The sequence below is a fragment of the Magallana gigas genome, chromosome 5, assembly GCF_963853765.1.
Source record: "Magallana gigas chromosome 5, xbMagGiga1.1, whole genome shotgun sequence".
Taxonomy (NCBI): Eukaryota; Metazoa; Mollusca; class Bivalvia; order Ostreida; family Ostreidae; genus Magallana; species Magallana gigas.
Genome location: NC_088857.1, coordinates 43,654,715 through 43,671,016, shown reverse-complemented (window position 1 = coordinate 43,671,016; position 16,302 = coordinate 43,654,715). Strand labels below are relative to the sequence as shown.

Sequence of the window (16,302 nt, the reverse complement as noted above, 5' to 3'; positions counted from 1 at the left end):
TGACGATATGGAATGTTTCACTTACACAAGAAAAATGTAGGATGGCAACAGTGAAACCAATATCGAGAAAGACATTTCCAAAATCGGTACGATTGTCGTTTGAAGTCACAACAAAACGAGGTGAAATGTCGGAAACAATTCTATACCCACTCCTTGAACCAGTGTGTAAACATTGGCAACTTTTGTCACTCCAAGATGAGCTTGAAAAGATCATGAGATGTCCTTCCATAAGCGTATTTTTAGATTATCAATATTTTTTTTACCAAGATACGGCATTTCTTTATACCTTATAAAACTAAACTTACAAGATAGTTACATGCATCTAATAGAAATCTTGAAGGAGTTAATTTAGATACCACAAGAAATCATATTGACGCAAGCGTCAAATGGGCCGCAAAAAATATAATTGTTGTATGAATCATCATTGGTTGTTTACATAAAAACACACCACAAAGAAGAAAATAACGTGTTGTTTGTTCTAATTGTTATGGTAAATTGTAATATACTTTCAGCAACTTGTTTTGAATTTTACATTTTACTTTTATTATTAAGAATCGAGTCGGTTACTATAAGCATTTCTAACCGTAATTGTATGATTATTGCCATAGTGCGAAGTATTGGAGAACACATTGATTTGTACATTATTTTAATAAAAAGATTAACTCATCATTGTTCTCTTGGAGGTTATGCATTTCAAACTATTTTGATTTTTTTGTTGCACTTTTTTGAATTAAAACTTAATGCATTAGTTTATATGATTTCAAGGGACCACATGATAAAATAGAAATGGATTATTTTAAAGGTTCATATAAGATCATGCTCATCTGGTAGACTCTGCACAATTTTAAAGCTAAAAAAATAAACAGGAAATTTTTTTTCTTAAATGGAATTATAAATCTTTTCTACACTTCAGTTTCTGACGATAACCATGGTCATTTATTTGCATGAGGTTCTCAAAAGAATTAAAAATGAATCACGTAAGTTCAAATTTTCAAGTCAATTCAAATTTTAAGTTCTTTCATATTTTTGCGTAAATAATTGATAAGGGTGTCATTTCATGATATTTTTCTACCACATTTTATATGGAAATATAATAAATACACACACAAAGTCATTTTATTTGACGCAGCACATAAAAATTCAAATATATCATTTATATAAAATTTAATGTAATTCAGGTCTTTAGTATTTCAGGTATTTAGTATGTCCCGTATACCGATCCCGATGCGTTGTTTTGAAAAGATTGAAGTACTCCGAAATTTTCCGATTACATTACCGTCTCGAAAAAAACGCGCCAAACACGAAAATCTACTAAGTATGACCTACTTTACATTTGCGAGTATAACAAAAATATGTGCTATTTTTTAAAAGGCTTAAAACATATTCCTACATGCAAATTTACTTTTAATTCATAAAAATAAGCATAATATTAATTCTATTAAAAAAGAATTATCCCGAAGAAACGCATTTGCAATATTTAAATGAATATCAAATAACGGACCGCCTTCTGGTGGCCCGTAATAAGAATTTCAAATTGATATCATGTGTAGGAAAAAGTTTTAACACATTTCTAAGGTCATATTGTACATACTGATAATGAATACCTAAATTCACGAAGATGTAATGTATGCGACAAAAAATAAATGCTTTGTTTAATGAATGATAATATAATAAAATGCAGAATTGAACATTTTTTTTTTTTACAAAAATACAAAATCTCTCCATTATGATATTGTTTTTAGCATTAAAACTCAGGTATTTCTTAGAAGAAGCAAGAATCCATCTCGAGTACTTGTATTCGAATTTTGCCTGTTTTATAAAGAACATCATTACCATTTATCATCAAGGTTATTATCTAACCCTTTAGAATCATGCCGCCAAAGATGGCACCGAATACCTGAGCTATTGCATAAAAAACAGAGCTCCCAATATGGTAATCTAAAAACTAGCTGTTTACCCGAAAGAAACGAAGAGGTTGAAATGACGACCATCTGAATTAGAGCCATGATGGCAAGTCCAATGGTGAGCACAAGCTTCCGGTGGTACCAAGTTCATTGTACTATAATTGGTCCTTAGGACATTTTGTCATGTTGACAATAAAAAGGTACATTACATACTTGTATGACCATAAAAGCGAGATACACAAATCTTGCCACAGAATGTTTCAGTAAATTTATTCATTTAATTATAAAACTAGAGCAAGCATGAGTGCCGTAAATTGCAGCGTTCTGCCTCTAGAAACCCAAGCTCTGCAGCTTGTTTGAATGCAGAACTAGAAATTTCAAAATAAAATATATTTATATTATGACACTTTTCAAATTAAAAAACCCAAAAGCAATGACATTCCAGTTGGACGATTAAGGTGATCATACATGTATGTATCAAAGCGGTTTATTGAATGACGTTACGGCGCTCGAAAACAAAATAAAAGCCAATGTGATAGAGTAAGTTGTTTGTTGTCATATTATTAGTTTCCATTCAAGATATAATTTGAAGGCAGGGAATTTTACCCTTTGGGCACTGTGCAATGCATTATTCAATTTAAAAGGAGACATTGATCATTATAAGTATGACAAAATGACAATAATAAACCGTGAACCATCTCACAAATCCATAAAACGAAATACAAATTCAAAGCAGAACAACACGGACCTCTAAATAGGATCAGGCGCCTAGGAGGATTGAGCATCCTCTGCTGACCGGCCACACCCGCAGTGTGCTCTTTGTCGTTATCGGTGAAAAAAATCGGAAAAGCCCGTAGACAATTAGGTGTTTAATTATGGTCTAACAATTAGTATGAAAAACGTCAGTCAGCATGCGACCAAGTGAAAGATTGTATTTGCTGACAAGGTCGTTTGACCATAGAACTTTCGAAATCTCTCTCGAGATGAATTCAATCGAGACTGTTGATAGTCATGTTTTTCAACTTGTTTGTCAGTAGCTTGCTTCGCCTTAAAAACTGTTCATACGAAGAGCATGCCATTGCGTATCGAATCAAATGAGAGACAAAAACACCATATGCAGGTGTTGAAGTTATATTGCTATACAAGTAAGGAAAGTTGACTATAGAAAAATTGAAGTCATCTCGTTAATCATAAAGCTTTGTTGTTAGGAAACCTTAACAGCAGGAAAAATAAGATATTGTAATTCTAAGGACAAGACAAAAAGATAAAGAAAAGCAACTCTCGAGGAATTAACTTAAAACATGTGACAAAACGGTTATGATATGTAACGATTTTAATGTATCCACAACATTAAAATAATATCACATAAGCGCGTTTCTAATAATCGAAATGAAGATTTATTTATTCATTCTCTTTTATAGAGCTTAGCACCTATTTTTCGAAACGAAATTAAAAAAAAAAACCAACGTAATAATCTTCATCCTTTTTTCTAACCCAATGTTTGTACACTTATGCTTGGTGCCAAGTGTCTCAATCAAGGATCCCCTCGCACACACCTGCGAACAACGCGCACACTTCTTCCACATGTATTTCTCCAGAGTACAACGGTCTGATGAGCGAGAATCGGGAAGTCCATGATGATAATAAAAGAAGCGACTGAACAAAGAATAATGACCCCAACAAACCCTATGCCTTTAGCGGATATGCGACCATCCTCCGCGCTGGTCTTCATCCGCCGATAAGCGGACAAGTCTGCTTTTTTGATGGTGAGTTCCTTCTTGATCTCTCTGATCCTCTTGTCCAGGTCTTCCTCTGTGTGTACGGTGTACTTTGGAGTTGATTCTTGATGACATGGACACTTTGGACACTGAGAAATAATGGATTCTGAAGAAACGGCATTAGTATCACTCTTCAAGGCTCTGACCGTTGAACCATCTGAATTATAAATTTATATCAACATGACACTTACAACAGGTAAGTTTAAGAGGATTGGGAAAATTGCATTTTTTCTCGGAGCAAGAAATAAATGAAAATTTGATTCAGTTTTCAATGATCCTATCTGAACTAAAATGCAATCATTTTGCTTTTCAATAATAACGTGATTTTTTGTTTATGAAAAAAGATTAAAAATGCATGTATTATGTTTAACCATTACACGTCCAACCTTCAGCCTCTGAAATCCAGGAATGCGTGTACTCATTAGGGTTTGGACTGGATTGAGATGTAGTCTTTAAATTCATCTGACTTGTATCAGATGGAGTGGTTCCATCCAGCGTTGACCAGTTGACAGATTGTGACGCTGGTATTTCAGTTACAGGTGTGTCCATTGCAGTTGTACTTTTGTCGACAATATCTTTCTGTTTTTCACAAGACTCCGAACGATATTGAAAAGTTTCGTTCTAGAATTGCAAAACGTAAAATTTCATAGATGTAATAGACTTGATAGAACTGTTAAGTGAGTGGTAAGTTCATGCATAAATGATTTTAATAAATTGTTTCAAAAACGCATACTAACCTCAGTAGAAATAAATGTATATCCAATTAAACTAAACGAATCCTTGGTTGCAATAACGTTTTTACGTAATAGATATCCCCCAAATTCATTTTTACAGCTTTTACAGCTGCAGTCTCGTGATAACCTTAATAAATGTCCATCGTCGTCTTTCTCTATTAAAATGCCATAGCTTAGAAACATTTTAGGTGGTTTAGTATTTCCGGAAAAATGCTGGAATGTATAGTGGACTCGTGTGATGAGACCTACATACATTGACATAGTTGTCATCGACTCATCTTTCTTCTTTCTTCGAGAAATAACTACAGAAGATACATAACTGTTAACAGATGGCAAAAATAGGATTCCTTCCTGATAATACGGGTTTCTGCTACCTGGCTTGAGGCCGGAGAAGATGTGCATTATCGCGATAGGTTTATTGGAAGTTATTTGACTTGAAATAACTTCTCTGGTAGAAATTTGCTGATACTGTCCAGCATTTAGTTTCAAATTGACATCAGAATTAGATATTTCAATTTTTGTGCAGTTGTAGTGAGAAATGAATCTAAGTTTAGAGGGTGACATATCGTTAACGGTTATGGGAAACGTATAGAAGGATCGCCCAAAGTACATGACAGAAGGAATCTGCTCCATTGACATTGTTGCTTTCTCTTTTGTACCGCCGCAAAATACTTGTACAGGGTGGCTGGCAACCAGAAGAAGACCGGTGAAGTCGTCCGGGCTCTCCAGTGAAACATGACTGTACGCCTCGTCAATTCTGAAAGTACGTTTGCTGTGCGGCAGGGACATAGAGTTAATGGTGTTTTCTCCTACTGTAAGGTTTGCAATGTAGATAGATATGTTTCCATTTTCCTCGTTCACTAGGCTGACAGTGGTGTTTCTGTACAGGTTAACAATGGCGCACACACAAATGCCGTTGTCCGTTGTATTGCAGTATGGAAGCATCCTGTACTCTACGCCTGCAACTTCAATTGGGAACGCTAGATACGACCCTGCTGACACGGACCCATCTACAAACGTTGTGACGCTAATCGGATGCGTTGAATTGATTCTAACAACAGGGAAGGGCATCTTTATGGTTCCGAACTCTTTTTTTAAACTAATCTGCTCCGTCAGCCCTGGTGTTAGGTGATGGAAGTAGATGCGGTCCTCGTTATTGTGGTTATACCTTATTTGTATTGTAGTGTTCACGTTGTCCACGGCGGCAATGATCAGGAATACGTCCGGCAACTTTGACAGCTCAAGGTTTCTAAAGAATGCTACCACGAACTGCGTACCTGTGTGGTCGCTTGATTTTGCTAAAACAAAAAGGCATTCTATAGGCATGAATTAAAGTAAGTAAATACAAATGAAATGCACATTTGAACGTTTCTATAAAAAAGAATCGCATTATCAATGAATTTTGAGTAATCTTTAGTTGACAATAATTTCGATGCATATCATATAAATTTATAAATAAATTTTCAGTTTCAGACTAGACGACTGGTTTTTGATGTACTTGAAATAGATTTTCTTAATAATTAGAAATATTGTAACCAAGTCATTTACTTACAGAATTGTACCATTCATTAACAATGAAAAAAGAAACGGTGAGGAAATTTAAAAAGGTTAAAGAAACAGATACAGTAAAATTTGTGAGTAGGTAAATATTTTTTTTAAGAAAGCTATTTTGACAGGTTATGATTACCTTGTAAGAAAATATTACTTATATCTACGAGTAGTTTAGTTCATACCTGTAATTACAGTCTGAGAGCAGCATAGTATGAAAATGGAAACATAGAAATGTTCCATTGTGTGTCCAAATTTATCCGAAGTCTTCTGTTTTTTTATTTTCCAGCGTTGGTCTCAAATACACCTGTTTATATTGTCAGAAATTAATCTGCGTATGAAGTTTTATCATAACGAATTAATAATTGATTAGGTCTATGTAACATGCATTCTCTAGAGTATAATAAATCTTCTGATAGAGACTTTTTAATCGTGTCTCTAGGACATACCGTAGCACGCAAATACAATTCCTGAAGATATGTCATAATAATTTTCTCTTCCTTATCTGTCCTTTAATAATGCGTAAATTGTGTCAACAAAGTGTGTTCGTTTTTCAATTTCTGTTATTACAAAGTTAACGTTCGCTCAAGGTCGGTGTATGCTAAAGAAAGAGAGAAAATCGATCTAAGGATTACCAAAAAAACTCATTTTTCAGATAGAGTTATCTTTTTTGTCGTAAGAAAATGCTCAGTGAATACCCTAGTAAAGCTTGACCTTTTTTTATAGGGCCTAAATTAATGTTATACTGAAGTTATATTGAAGTTCTAAAAAACATCAATTTTCATGTCCCATTTCCCCAAAACCATTATATTTATTTCCAAAGAATGAACCATAAATTTTGTCAGGTAAGGTGTTTCAAAAAATCACATTTTAAAGTTTGGTTTTAAAACAATATTCGGTGACGACTATCTAATGCTCTACAACTGTTGAATCGGACGTCCAAATCGTCACTGATTACATATGTGCATTAGAGTCCGGAGACAAAAGGAAAACAATGTGAAATTGCAAGTATTTTATTATATTGTAATCATAATCGGTAAAAGAAATTAAATTGAACGAGAGGTGATGAGAAAATATATTCATGTATTTGAAATTAAAGCCCAAAAATCCGATCATTTAAACTCAGCAGTAGGCTGCTTATGAAAAATTCTTATGATACGTCCTAAGAGATGTCTTAGGGTATGTCTTAGGACGTATCTTAGGACATTCTTATGACATCTCTTAGGATGTAAAACGAAAGCGTCTTAGAAATGTTTTAGGATAAGATGTCTTAAGTTTCATCTTAATTTTTTTCATGTACAAAACAAACGAGTTTGCCGCTGTCTTACGTGTACAATTTTAAATGATAATGGAGAAACGAGACCTTTATAAATAAGCGGTCAATACCAATGGCAAAAAAACTTGTTTTATTATAATCTAATACAGAATAAAAAAAACAATCAATGATATGAACTAATTTTCAGCAATATTTCATCGTTTTCAGAACATCTCTCTCTCTCTCTCTCTCTCTCTCCCTCTCTCTCTCTCTCAAATAAAACTAAATTTTTGATCCACTCCTTATTTGTAATAAACAGTACTCAGTAGTCCTAACATCAAGACACCCGTGTACCAATTCCATTGTTTAGAAACCATATATAAAGGCTGTTTAGTCTGTGATATAGTTCATGCAGAAAAAAAGAGTTTGGGAAAGTATATGTGATAAAGTAAACGCTGTGAACACAAGTCGCCATGTCAGGACCGTGGAAGAGGTTCGAAAGAAATTTTTCACATATACAAGCGAGACAAAAAAGAAAATCGCCGACAGCAGGAGAGAGGCTGTAAGGACAGGGGGAGGGATGGCACCCCCATCAGAGCTGACGCCCCTCCAGGAAAAAGTTTCGGGGATTTTGGGGAACACTCCCATTGACGGGATAGAAGGTGGCCTAGAAGTCTGCGGGAATACATCCTCATCCTCTATGTCGTATTCTTTGTCCTCGTGCAGAGATGCATACAATACAGACCACCCCGGTATTATAATTTATTAAAATTATGCGTTGTTTCAAAGGGTTAAATTTAAATTTAAATAGCATTTTTAAGTGTTTTAGTCGATTTAAATATTCTCTATGTTTTAAGTATATATCTATTATATTGATTACATTCAATCTATTTTTTCTATTTCTATGGGATGCTCTCATAATATAATATATTTTCGCTTTTCCACAGAGATGGCTGAAACTTCTTCCCCCTTAGCAGTCGAAACTCCGAGTCGACCAATGAAGAGGCTACGATTTACGGGAAAAGAAGATTATGAAGAACGTCTACTAAAGATCGAAGGACAGAAACTGGAGGTACAAAGAGAAAGACTACGCATTGAAACTGAGAGACTGGACGTTGAAAGACAACGACTTGCCATTGAGCAGCAGCGTCTCTTAATCGAACAACAGAGGCACACAGTGTACTTGGCGCAGAGGAGTTACCTTTGAAGTGACTAAAAAATTGAAGAATCACTTATTATTGAAATTAAACAAGTTAGATTTGTATAACAATTGTTTTTTTGATTCAATTATAACATGATAGCATTTTAATAAATTTTTGATATGAATATAAAAAGAAATTTTATTATAATGATAATTAAGCGTCATATGTTAACAGACAAGTCAGTGAGAAAAACGTCCGTTTATAAGCATTTCTTTGGTCCTCGCTCCGTCATTCATAATGTTGCCTTGGTAGTGTGTTCCTCTGATGTGGCCATGATCAACTGGGTCGTATCCATCTGGTAATGGCACATTGTTGTCCACACATAAGTTATGCAAAACTGCAACTGCCACTGCAATTCTGCATGCCTTTGTTGGTGTGTAGAGAAGTGTTCCCCCACTGGAATCGATGCATCTGAATCTTGATTTGAGAACTCCAAAGGCCCTCTCTATTGTGTTTCTCGTTTTTACATGGGCGGAATTGTATCTGTTTTCTGATGGAGTGATAGGGTTTAACACTAGGGTCAGTAACCATGGTCGGAGTGGATAGGCACTGTCACCAAGGAGCCACCCGTCCGAAATAGTGCCATTGTCAAAAATAAGTTTTAAAGATGAATTGTTCCAAATGAACGAATCATGAGTGCCACCTGGCCATTTGGCAACAATGTTCAAAAATTTCAGTTTAGAATCACATACGCATTGTACATTGATGGAATGAAAATGTTTCCTGTTAAGATAAAGGTGTTCGTCGGTATCTATTGCGCCGATTGTGTTGGGGAATCCCGCTATCTCATGAAACACACGTTTAATTTCATTCAGGGCACCTTGATTTGTTGGCATAAATATGTAAGTGTTGGCTATTCTTACAAGGCATTCAATTACATCACTGAGTACATACGATACACTCTGACGAGAAATGTTATGAATGTCACCAACTACTGCCTGAAAACTTCCAGTGGCGAAAAATTTCAATGCTACCATGATTTGTAAAGAAACTGTGAGTGCACATGACCTCAATGTAGGTCGTTTGAGTTCGTGTTTGAACTGTTGACACAGCTGAATGATGATATGTCTCGGCAGCCTATACTTGCTAACAATTTCTCGCATTATCACCGGTGTGAGATCGGTTTGTCCGGTGTGAGACAGCAGTGTGAGATTTTTCTGTCTTACACTGTGTATTACTACGCCGTTTTAAAACGTAAACAAACGTTGTCTGCTGTAGGGAAATGCAAAATAGTGCATTGAGATTATCCATTAAGTAATTGTGTTGCATAATAAATTACAATTTTTCATATTTTAATTGAAAAAACTGTCGTATGCTTTCATTTAACTTGCACTATTTGAAGCACGCGGAGGGATAAACCGAAAGTAATCTTTTGAACGTCATAACAGAAAGTTGTCAAACATCATTTTTTAAGCTAATATAATGCGAGAAAAATAATCATTCATTATATACTCGTGTGGGATAGTGAAATTTCACCTCGGGGACAAGATTCACGGTCTAGGACTCGGCAAAGCCTCGTCCTAGACAGTGAATCTTGTCCCCTCGGTGGAATTTCACTATCCCACACTCGTAATAATGAATGATTCTATTAAGCTTCTTCTGTCTCGTAGTCTAACGGATTGTCTCGGTCTCTGAATATTCTGTCTCGCCGTCTACGTCTCCTTAGTTAAAAAAACCATAAGGCAGCAGCCATTTTTGTTTTGTATTAAACAAAGATATATCTTAAGTCAAGCCCTTGTTTGTCTTAAATTTAAGATATTTCTTAAGAAGGCTCTTAAGTTGAGACATCATCGATGGACTGACTTAAGAATAAGACGTTGCTTAAGTTCATCTTAAGATATGTCTTAGTCTTAAGATACCTTCATAAGCATGCCTACAGGTCCATGAAACCTTTTAATAACCGATATCACAAGGCTATAATTGATTTATCATATATCGAATATTAATTGTTAGTCTCTAAAAGAGTATAACAGTAAATATTTAATTGATAATATTTAAGCGTTGGTTTCGCTATGTATTATAACGTCACAATATTGCACATGCCAAAACTAGTATTTTGTTTTGAAAATATATTTTAAGGCAAGATCTAGTAAATGTTTCTAAAGTGTCATTTTGGTGCTAGAACCATTATGACGTCCTAATTATACCCGCACTTTCTAAAGAAAGTTCGGGTATATTGTTGTTACCCTGTTCCGTCCGTCCGTCCGTCCGTCTGTCACGTTTTATTTTCTCAAACTGCTCTTACATCTTATAAACCAGCAAACTGAACTATTTGAGTTTGATTTGGGGTATCATGTTGTTTTGTAAAAAGGTTTCAAAAATTCTCTGTTAGTCCTGGGGGTCAAATAATTGGTAAAAATTGACGTTTTTTCACAAAAAACCTTCTTCCTTGAACTCCTCCTACATTTTCAACAGTAGACAAATCATCTTTTGGAATATGTTTTAGGGTATCCTATAGATGCGCAATAAGTTTTCGGAATTTTCAATTTTGTCCTGGGGGTCATTTAATGGCTGAAAAATGACGGTTTTTTACAAAAATAATGGTTTCAAAAACGTCATTTTTTTTTTGCATTAGCCAAATGATCTTCTAGAATATGATTGGGGGTGTCATATTGAGGCGTGATCAGGTTCCAGAATTTTTTTTTTATTAAGGGGATCAGTGGGCAACAAAAAATGACGTTTTTTTGCAAAAAAAATATGGTTCCCAGAACTCCTCTTACAACTTTTGGAGTAGCTACGTCATCTCTTGGAATATAATTGGGGCTGTCCTATAGATATGCAATAAGGTTTTAAAAATCTAAATTTCATTCAGGGAGTCAAATAGTAGCAGAAAATTGACGTTTATCACTAAAAAAAACCATTGATCCAAGAGCTCTTTTTATGATTTTATGGATGGACAATCATATCTTGAGATATGATAGGGACTGTTCTATAGATGTGCAGTAAGGTTTTAAAAATTTAAATTTCATCCAGGGAGTCAAAAAGTAGCAGAAAATTGACGTTTATCACTTCAAAAAAACAGAGATCCTAGAACTCCTTTTATGATTTGATGGATAGACACATCATATCTTGGGATATGATAGGAACTGTTCCATAGTTGTGCATTACGGTTTTGAAAAATTAAATTTAACCCTGAGGCCCATTACCTACCGGTACATACCTTTTGATGCCCTTTAAGGATCAAGAATATATATGGTTAAGGGGTGGGGATCTCAACCGTTTTTGAGATATTCGTGCACTTCCTGTTCAAGGGGGGTCATGACCACCCCCGGGACCCATGACCTACATACCGTTTGATGCCCCTTGACACAAGGAACAAGAATATATATGGTTTAAGGGTGGGGATCTCAACTGTTTTGAAGATATTAAGGGACTTGCTGTTTGAGGGGGTCAGGACCACCCACAGGACCCATGACCTACATAACATTTGATGCCCCTTGACATCAGAAACATGAATATATATGGTTTAGGGGTCATGATTATAACAGTTTCTGAGATATATGGTAATTTCAAATTCCTGGGGGGTGGAGATGACCCCAGGGGTCAGATCTAATAAACCCTATATATTGCCAGTAACAGCCAGTATATGATTATGAAAACCCTATATTATTATCTTTGTCCGTTTTCAAGTTACCATTTACAATAGAGTCTACGATTCTTCCTACAAGGTTCAATGTTAGACCCCACACCCTTTTGACACCCCCCTCCCCCCCCCCTCCCCCGAAAAGTGGTTGTCTAACCCAAAATGAGAAAAATCAAACCAGGGTGCACAACTAGATATGCAGGCCTATCATATCCTAGAGTTTTGTACAATTCTGTTCAGCCATCTCTGAGAAACAAGTTCAGAGCAGGAAAGAAGAAAAAGAAGATGAAGAATAATAATACATGTATTAAGAACCGTACAAAATCAATAACTCTCCAAATTTCATTCGGGAGACTTAATAATAAAGATTAAATAGAGATAGGATCATCAAACATCAATAATTTAAAGATAATTGACAATTTCTGATTCTAAGGGGGTCAGGATGACCCCTTAGGGTCATGACTTACATGCCATAATGATCTGATGCGCCTGCATGACCTAAGGAGGAATAATATCTTTGGATTAAGGTGGGGGATCTCAATGGTTTTTATGATATTTAATAATTTCAGGAAGAGCACTTGGGATCATGACCTACATACCATCTTAAATGCCTTGAACAAAGAAACATTAATATAATATGTACATGATATATGATTCAATTTAAGAACCCAGATATAGATCAATCATCTGTTTTGTAATACTTCCTATGTATATATACATGTACATGTATTAGTTTGTGTTTTGTTCTATACTATTCATGTTCATGACTGTAGAATGGCTTAGTCTTATTTTAAATTACATTAAAAAATTGTCAAATAAATGACTTGGAACCCCCACTCCCAAACAAACTCAAATATAAACTGTTCTCCCCCCCCCCCCCCCCTCCCTTGTCGAATGATCTATTAAAATCAAAATATAATTTGGGTGTCTAAAAACTTTTATAAACTGGTAAAAAATGTTATTCTGAAAAAAAATTATATTACACCTTGCATAATTGACAAATGATCTATTGAGATATGATCAGAGGTCATATTTCTACCTTGGGATCAATAAGTAGTATTCATTGACAAGTTAGAATTAATAACAATAAATGATTCAAATTATAAATGTTTATACTCCACATTCACCCCCCCCCCCCCCACCCCACACACACACAATCTAACCTGGTTATAAAGATTCAGTCTTCTTAATACATTCTTACATGTGTACAGTAGCAAATTTTAAATCATTTCTTGATTGCTTTTTCTTGCGTGATTCACATTAACATTTTTGAAATTGCTTAATTCAATTTTTAAGATTTATAAACAAAATGTTATATGCATCACTTCCATGTGTATTCGCCTATTTGGGGCAATTGTAAAGTCTCCTAAACAAAGCAGTGACATCATTAGGCTAGGAATTACCCACATGGATCAAACACTACTGTATAACATATGAATAAGATAAAATACATTATTATTTCTAGTTCTAAAATGTCAGGGTGTCTCCAAGGGGGCATAATCTATATACAATTTTACGCGCAATGACACAAAGAGCAAAAATAAATTATATGGTTTAGGGATGAGGATCTCAGATCTCAGAAGTTAACAAAATATACAGTGTATATCATATCATTTCCTATTTCAGAAAGGCTGGGGGGGGGGGTTAAAGACAACACCTGGGGGTCATTAATGTACTTTACCCCATTTGATGCATCATAATGACATTAAAAGATATTTTGTATTTTCCTGTTTCATGGGGTCAGAACAGTCCCATAAGTTCATGACCTACATTGTATTTGATGCATTATAATACATTAAGAAAGAAATACTCCTTCCTTCCTATTATTAAAGACAACACCTGGGGGTCATTAATGTACTTTACACCATTTGATGCATCATAATGACATTAGAAGATATTTTGTATTTTCCTGTTTCGTGGGGTCAGAACAGTCCCATAAGGTCATGACCTATATTTTACTTGATGCATTATAATACATTAAGAAAGAAATACTCCTTCCTTCCTATTATAACTCATATAAAAATAATAAGTGTCTACACCTGCTTACATGTAATACACAAATTTAATAAGAAATTGTTTATACAGGGTCAATATGGGGTCAACTCAATAGTGCATGCAGTCTGACAAATGAAAAAGATAACTTTTGCAACTAAAATGACAGAAACTTTACAAATGCGATAGGATAGGTAACGATGATAAGCTTTTAAATATTTAAATATTAAAAGATGATGATACAGTATGCTGTCAAAGGGAGATCACATTTAGAAAGTGAAAGTAGAACTTATATATGTATGCTGGCATCTCATTATATTGTGCTACTGCTACTACATGTATTATGCTTACCTAAATTGGTCAACATCATAATGATAATCCAATTAAAACACAATGATGAATTCTTTTAGCTGATCTTAACTAATCCTTTTCTGCATACGGAAAACACAGATATGTATGTATGGGTGTTGCTAAAACGCGGAACGGAAAACGGAACGGAAAGCGGAACGGAATGGAAAATATCATCACGTTTATCGCTTAAAAAGGGTATAGACTGGCCAGAAACGATTTACTTTGTATCTTTTATTTATATCTAATGAATGATTATCAAAATGTTGTTATCTTATTAATATTCGTATGAATGTCTATCAATTATAGCAGTGTATTCATTCGGCTTTAGTTTAGTACGAAACGGAAAAATCAAATGTATACGAATTGTGAAACATTAACATGATTAAACGAGCAAATTAGCTATAACTTTTTACTTGTTTTTCTTATATGGTATTGCTGGAATATCAGCGTAACGTACGCAGTTAGTGAAAGCGTTTTATGCGTGTTTTGAGTATTTTTATATTTCAAATATGATGTACATGTATATACTTACATCAAAATTGAATTTTCGGTGTTCTAGACGATCTTTTATCATACAGACGATACAGTATCATTGAGATGGAAGAAAAAAAACCGTAGCACTGACGACATTAAAATACCCGGTAATTTGTGAAACTAGTAATTTTTTCTGAAACTAGTATTTTTAGCAATGCAATTTGTTTACGTTTGCATTACTAAGCAGTTGTTTATTCCAGCAGCTATATACATATGATCCGAATAGAGAGCTCTAGACGTTGCCTGGTTTGATTTTCCGATTATATATTGGGACTATAGTCTGTCGATCCCAAAATATTCATGCAGCACATTTGGACGATTTATAATGGAAAATGTTGACATCTTTTCTCCATTTGGAAGTCATTCAGAAGACCTTGCACATTTTTTCAACACTATCATCCGGGTCTGTTGAAATGCAAAACCCCGTAGACTTCTTTATTTTTAGCCGTGTATTTATACCAGCTGATAAGCTAGAGAGGACGTTCTAAAGAAAGAATAATGAGAATGTTTAATGCTTCTAAAAGAGAATCGCTTGAACCATGAGGTATATATAAATATACAGCAAAAAGTGAATCGAGGATATTTTGGGACAGAATATAGTGGTCAATGCATGTACTGTTAATTTTGAGGAAATAATTATTCTTGAATAAATAATCTAATATTGCTAATCTTTCAAAAAAAATTAAAAAGGTATATAAAGTATATCGTTTTAGCATGATTAACAAATCTATGAGGTAAATAACATTAGATTTTCCGTTTTCCCTTCCGTTCCGCTTTCCGTTCCGCATTTTAGCAACACCCATGTATGTATACACGTGAACCCATCTAATCGAAGAGCTGGGTAAAACTAGTACCCGCTAATGAGACATGCAGACCTGTGTTGTGTTCGTAACTTTAGACAAAGATCATTCATTTGTAACATGCATGTATTTTTATGACCTATTCTTCAAATCCACTTGCACTATTTTATTAGGTAAATAACAGCTTTAAGGTGGTGCAGGACACCTGCATATTGTGATGTACATGTATACTTTCTATTGAGATAAACAATAAAGTATATTAAATATTGATTAAATATTTACCCCCCAAATAATGTTACCTAACATTGAAGCGCAATGGGTTAGAGCGTTTACATGTCTGTAAGAGCATTGGGGTCCAAGGTGTATTTTTGGTAATTTTACAATTGATATAAATGAATTTTAATGGGGAGGGGGGGGGGTCGGGACCCCTCACTCCCACCCCTTCTCTAAATCTGTGAACACGATGATGTTCATGTAGGCACACAGAAGCAAATCTAAAACCGGCAACCGCCACGGGGAGGGGGCATAATTTAATTTTTAATTTTGTTTGTAATAATTGTATAGACCATTATATTTTCTATGACATAAAATGTTAAGATTATTGATTAACTGAAAATCCAC

The 16,302-nt window shown here is 34.7% G+C and overlaps 1 protein-coding gene across 1 annotated transcript; it reads right to left on the bottom strand.

Moving 5' to 3' along the window:
* Positions 1 to 1,911: 1,911 nt before the first annotated feature.
* LOC117692767 (uncharacterized) lies at positions 1,912 to 6,338 on the bottom strand. Its single transcript, XM_034481739.2, has 4 exons — positions 6,150 to 6,338; positions 4,420 to 5,714; positions 4,069 to 4,303; positions 1,912 to 3,839 (listed from the first exon to the last, which is right to left on the bottom strand). Exons 1-4 carry the CDS (start codon positions 6,205 to 6,207, stop codon positions 3,439 to 3,441), a joined length of 1,989 nt encoding a protein of 662 aa, XP_034337630.1. The 5' UTR covers positions 6,208 to 6,338; the 3' UTR covers positions 1,912 to 3,438.
* Positions 6,339 to 16,302: the final 9,964 nt, after the last annotated feature.

Excerpts from the sequence above, each read along its gene's own strand:
- LOC117692767 (XM_034481739.2), bottom strand. The coding sequence starts at position 6,207 with ATGGAACATTTCTATGTTTCCATTTTCATACTATGCTGCTCTCAGACT. Across the intron at positions 5,715-6,149 it reads CTCTCAGACTGTAATTACAG|CAAAATCAAGCGACCACACA; the intron begins GTATGAACTAAA and ends TTTTTGTTTTAG. Across the intron at positions 3,840-4,068 it reads CTGGATTTCAGAGGCTGAAG|ATGGTTCAACGGTCAGAGCC; the intron begins GTTGGACGTGTA and ends TTTATAATTCAG.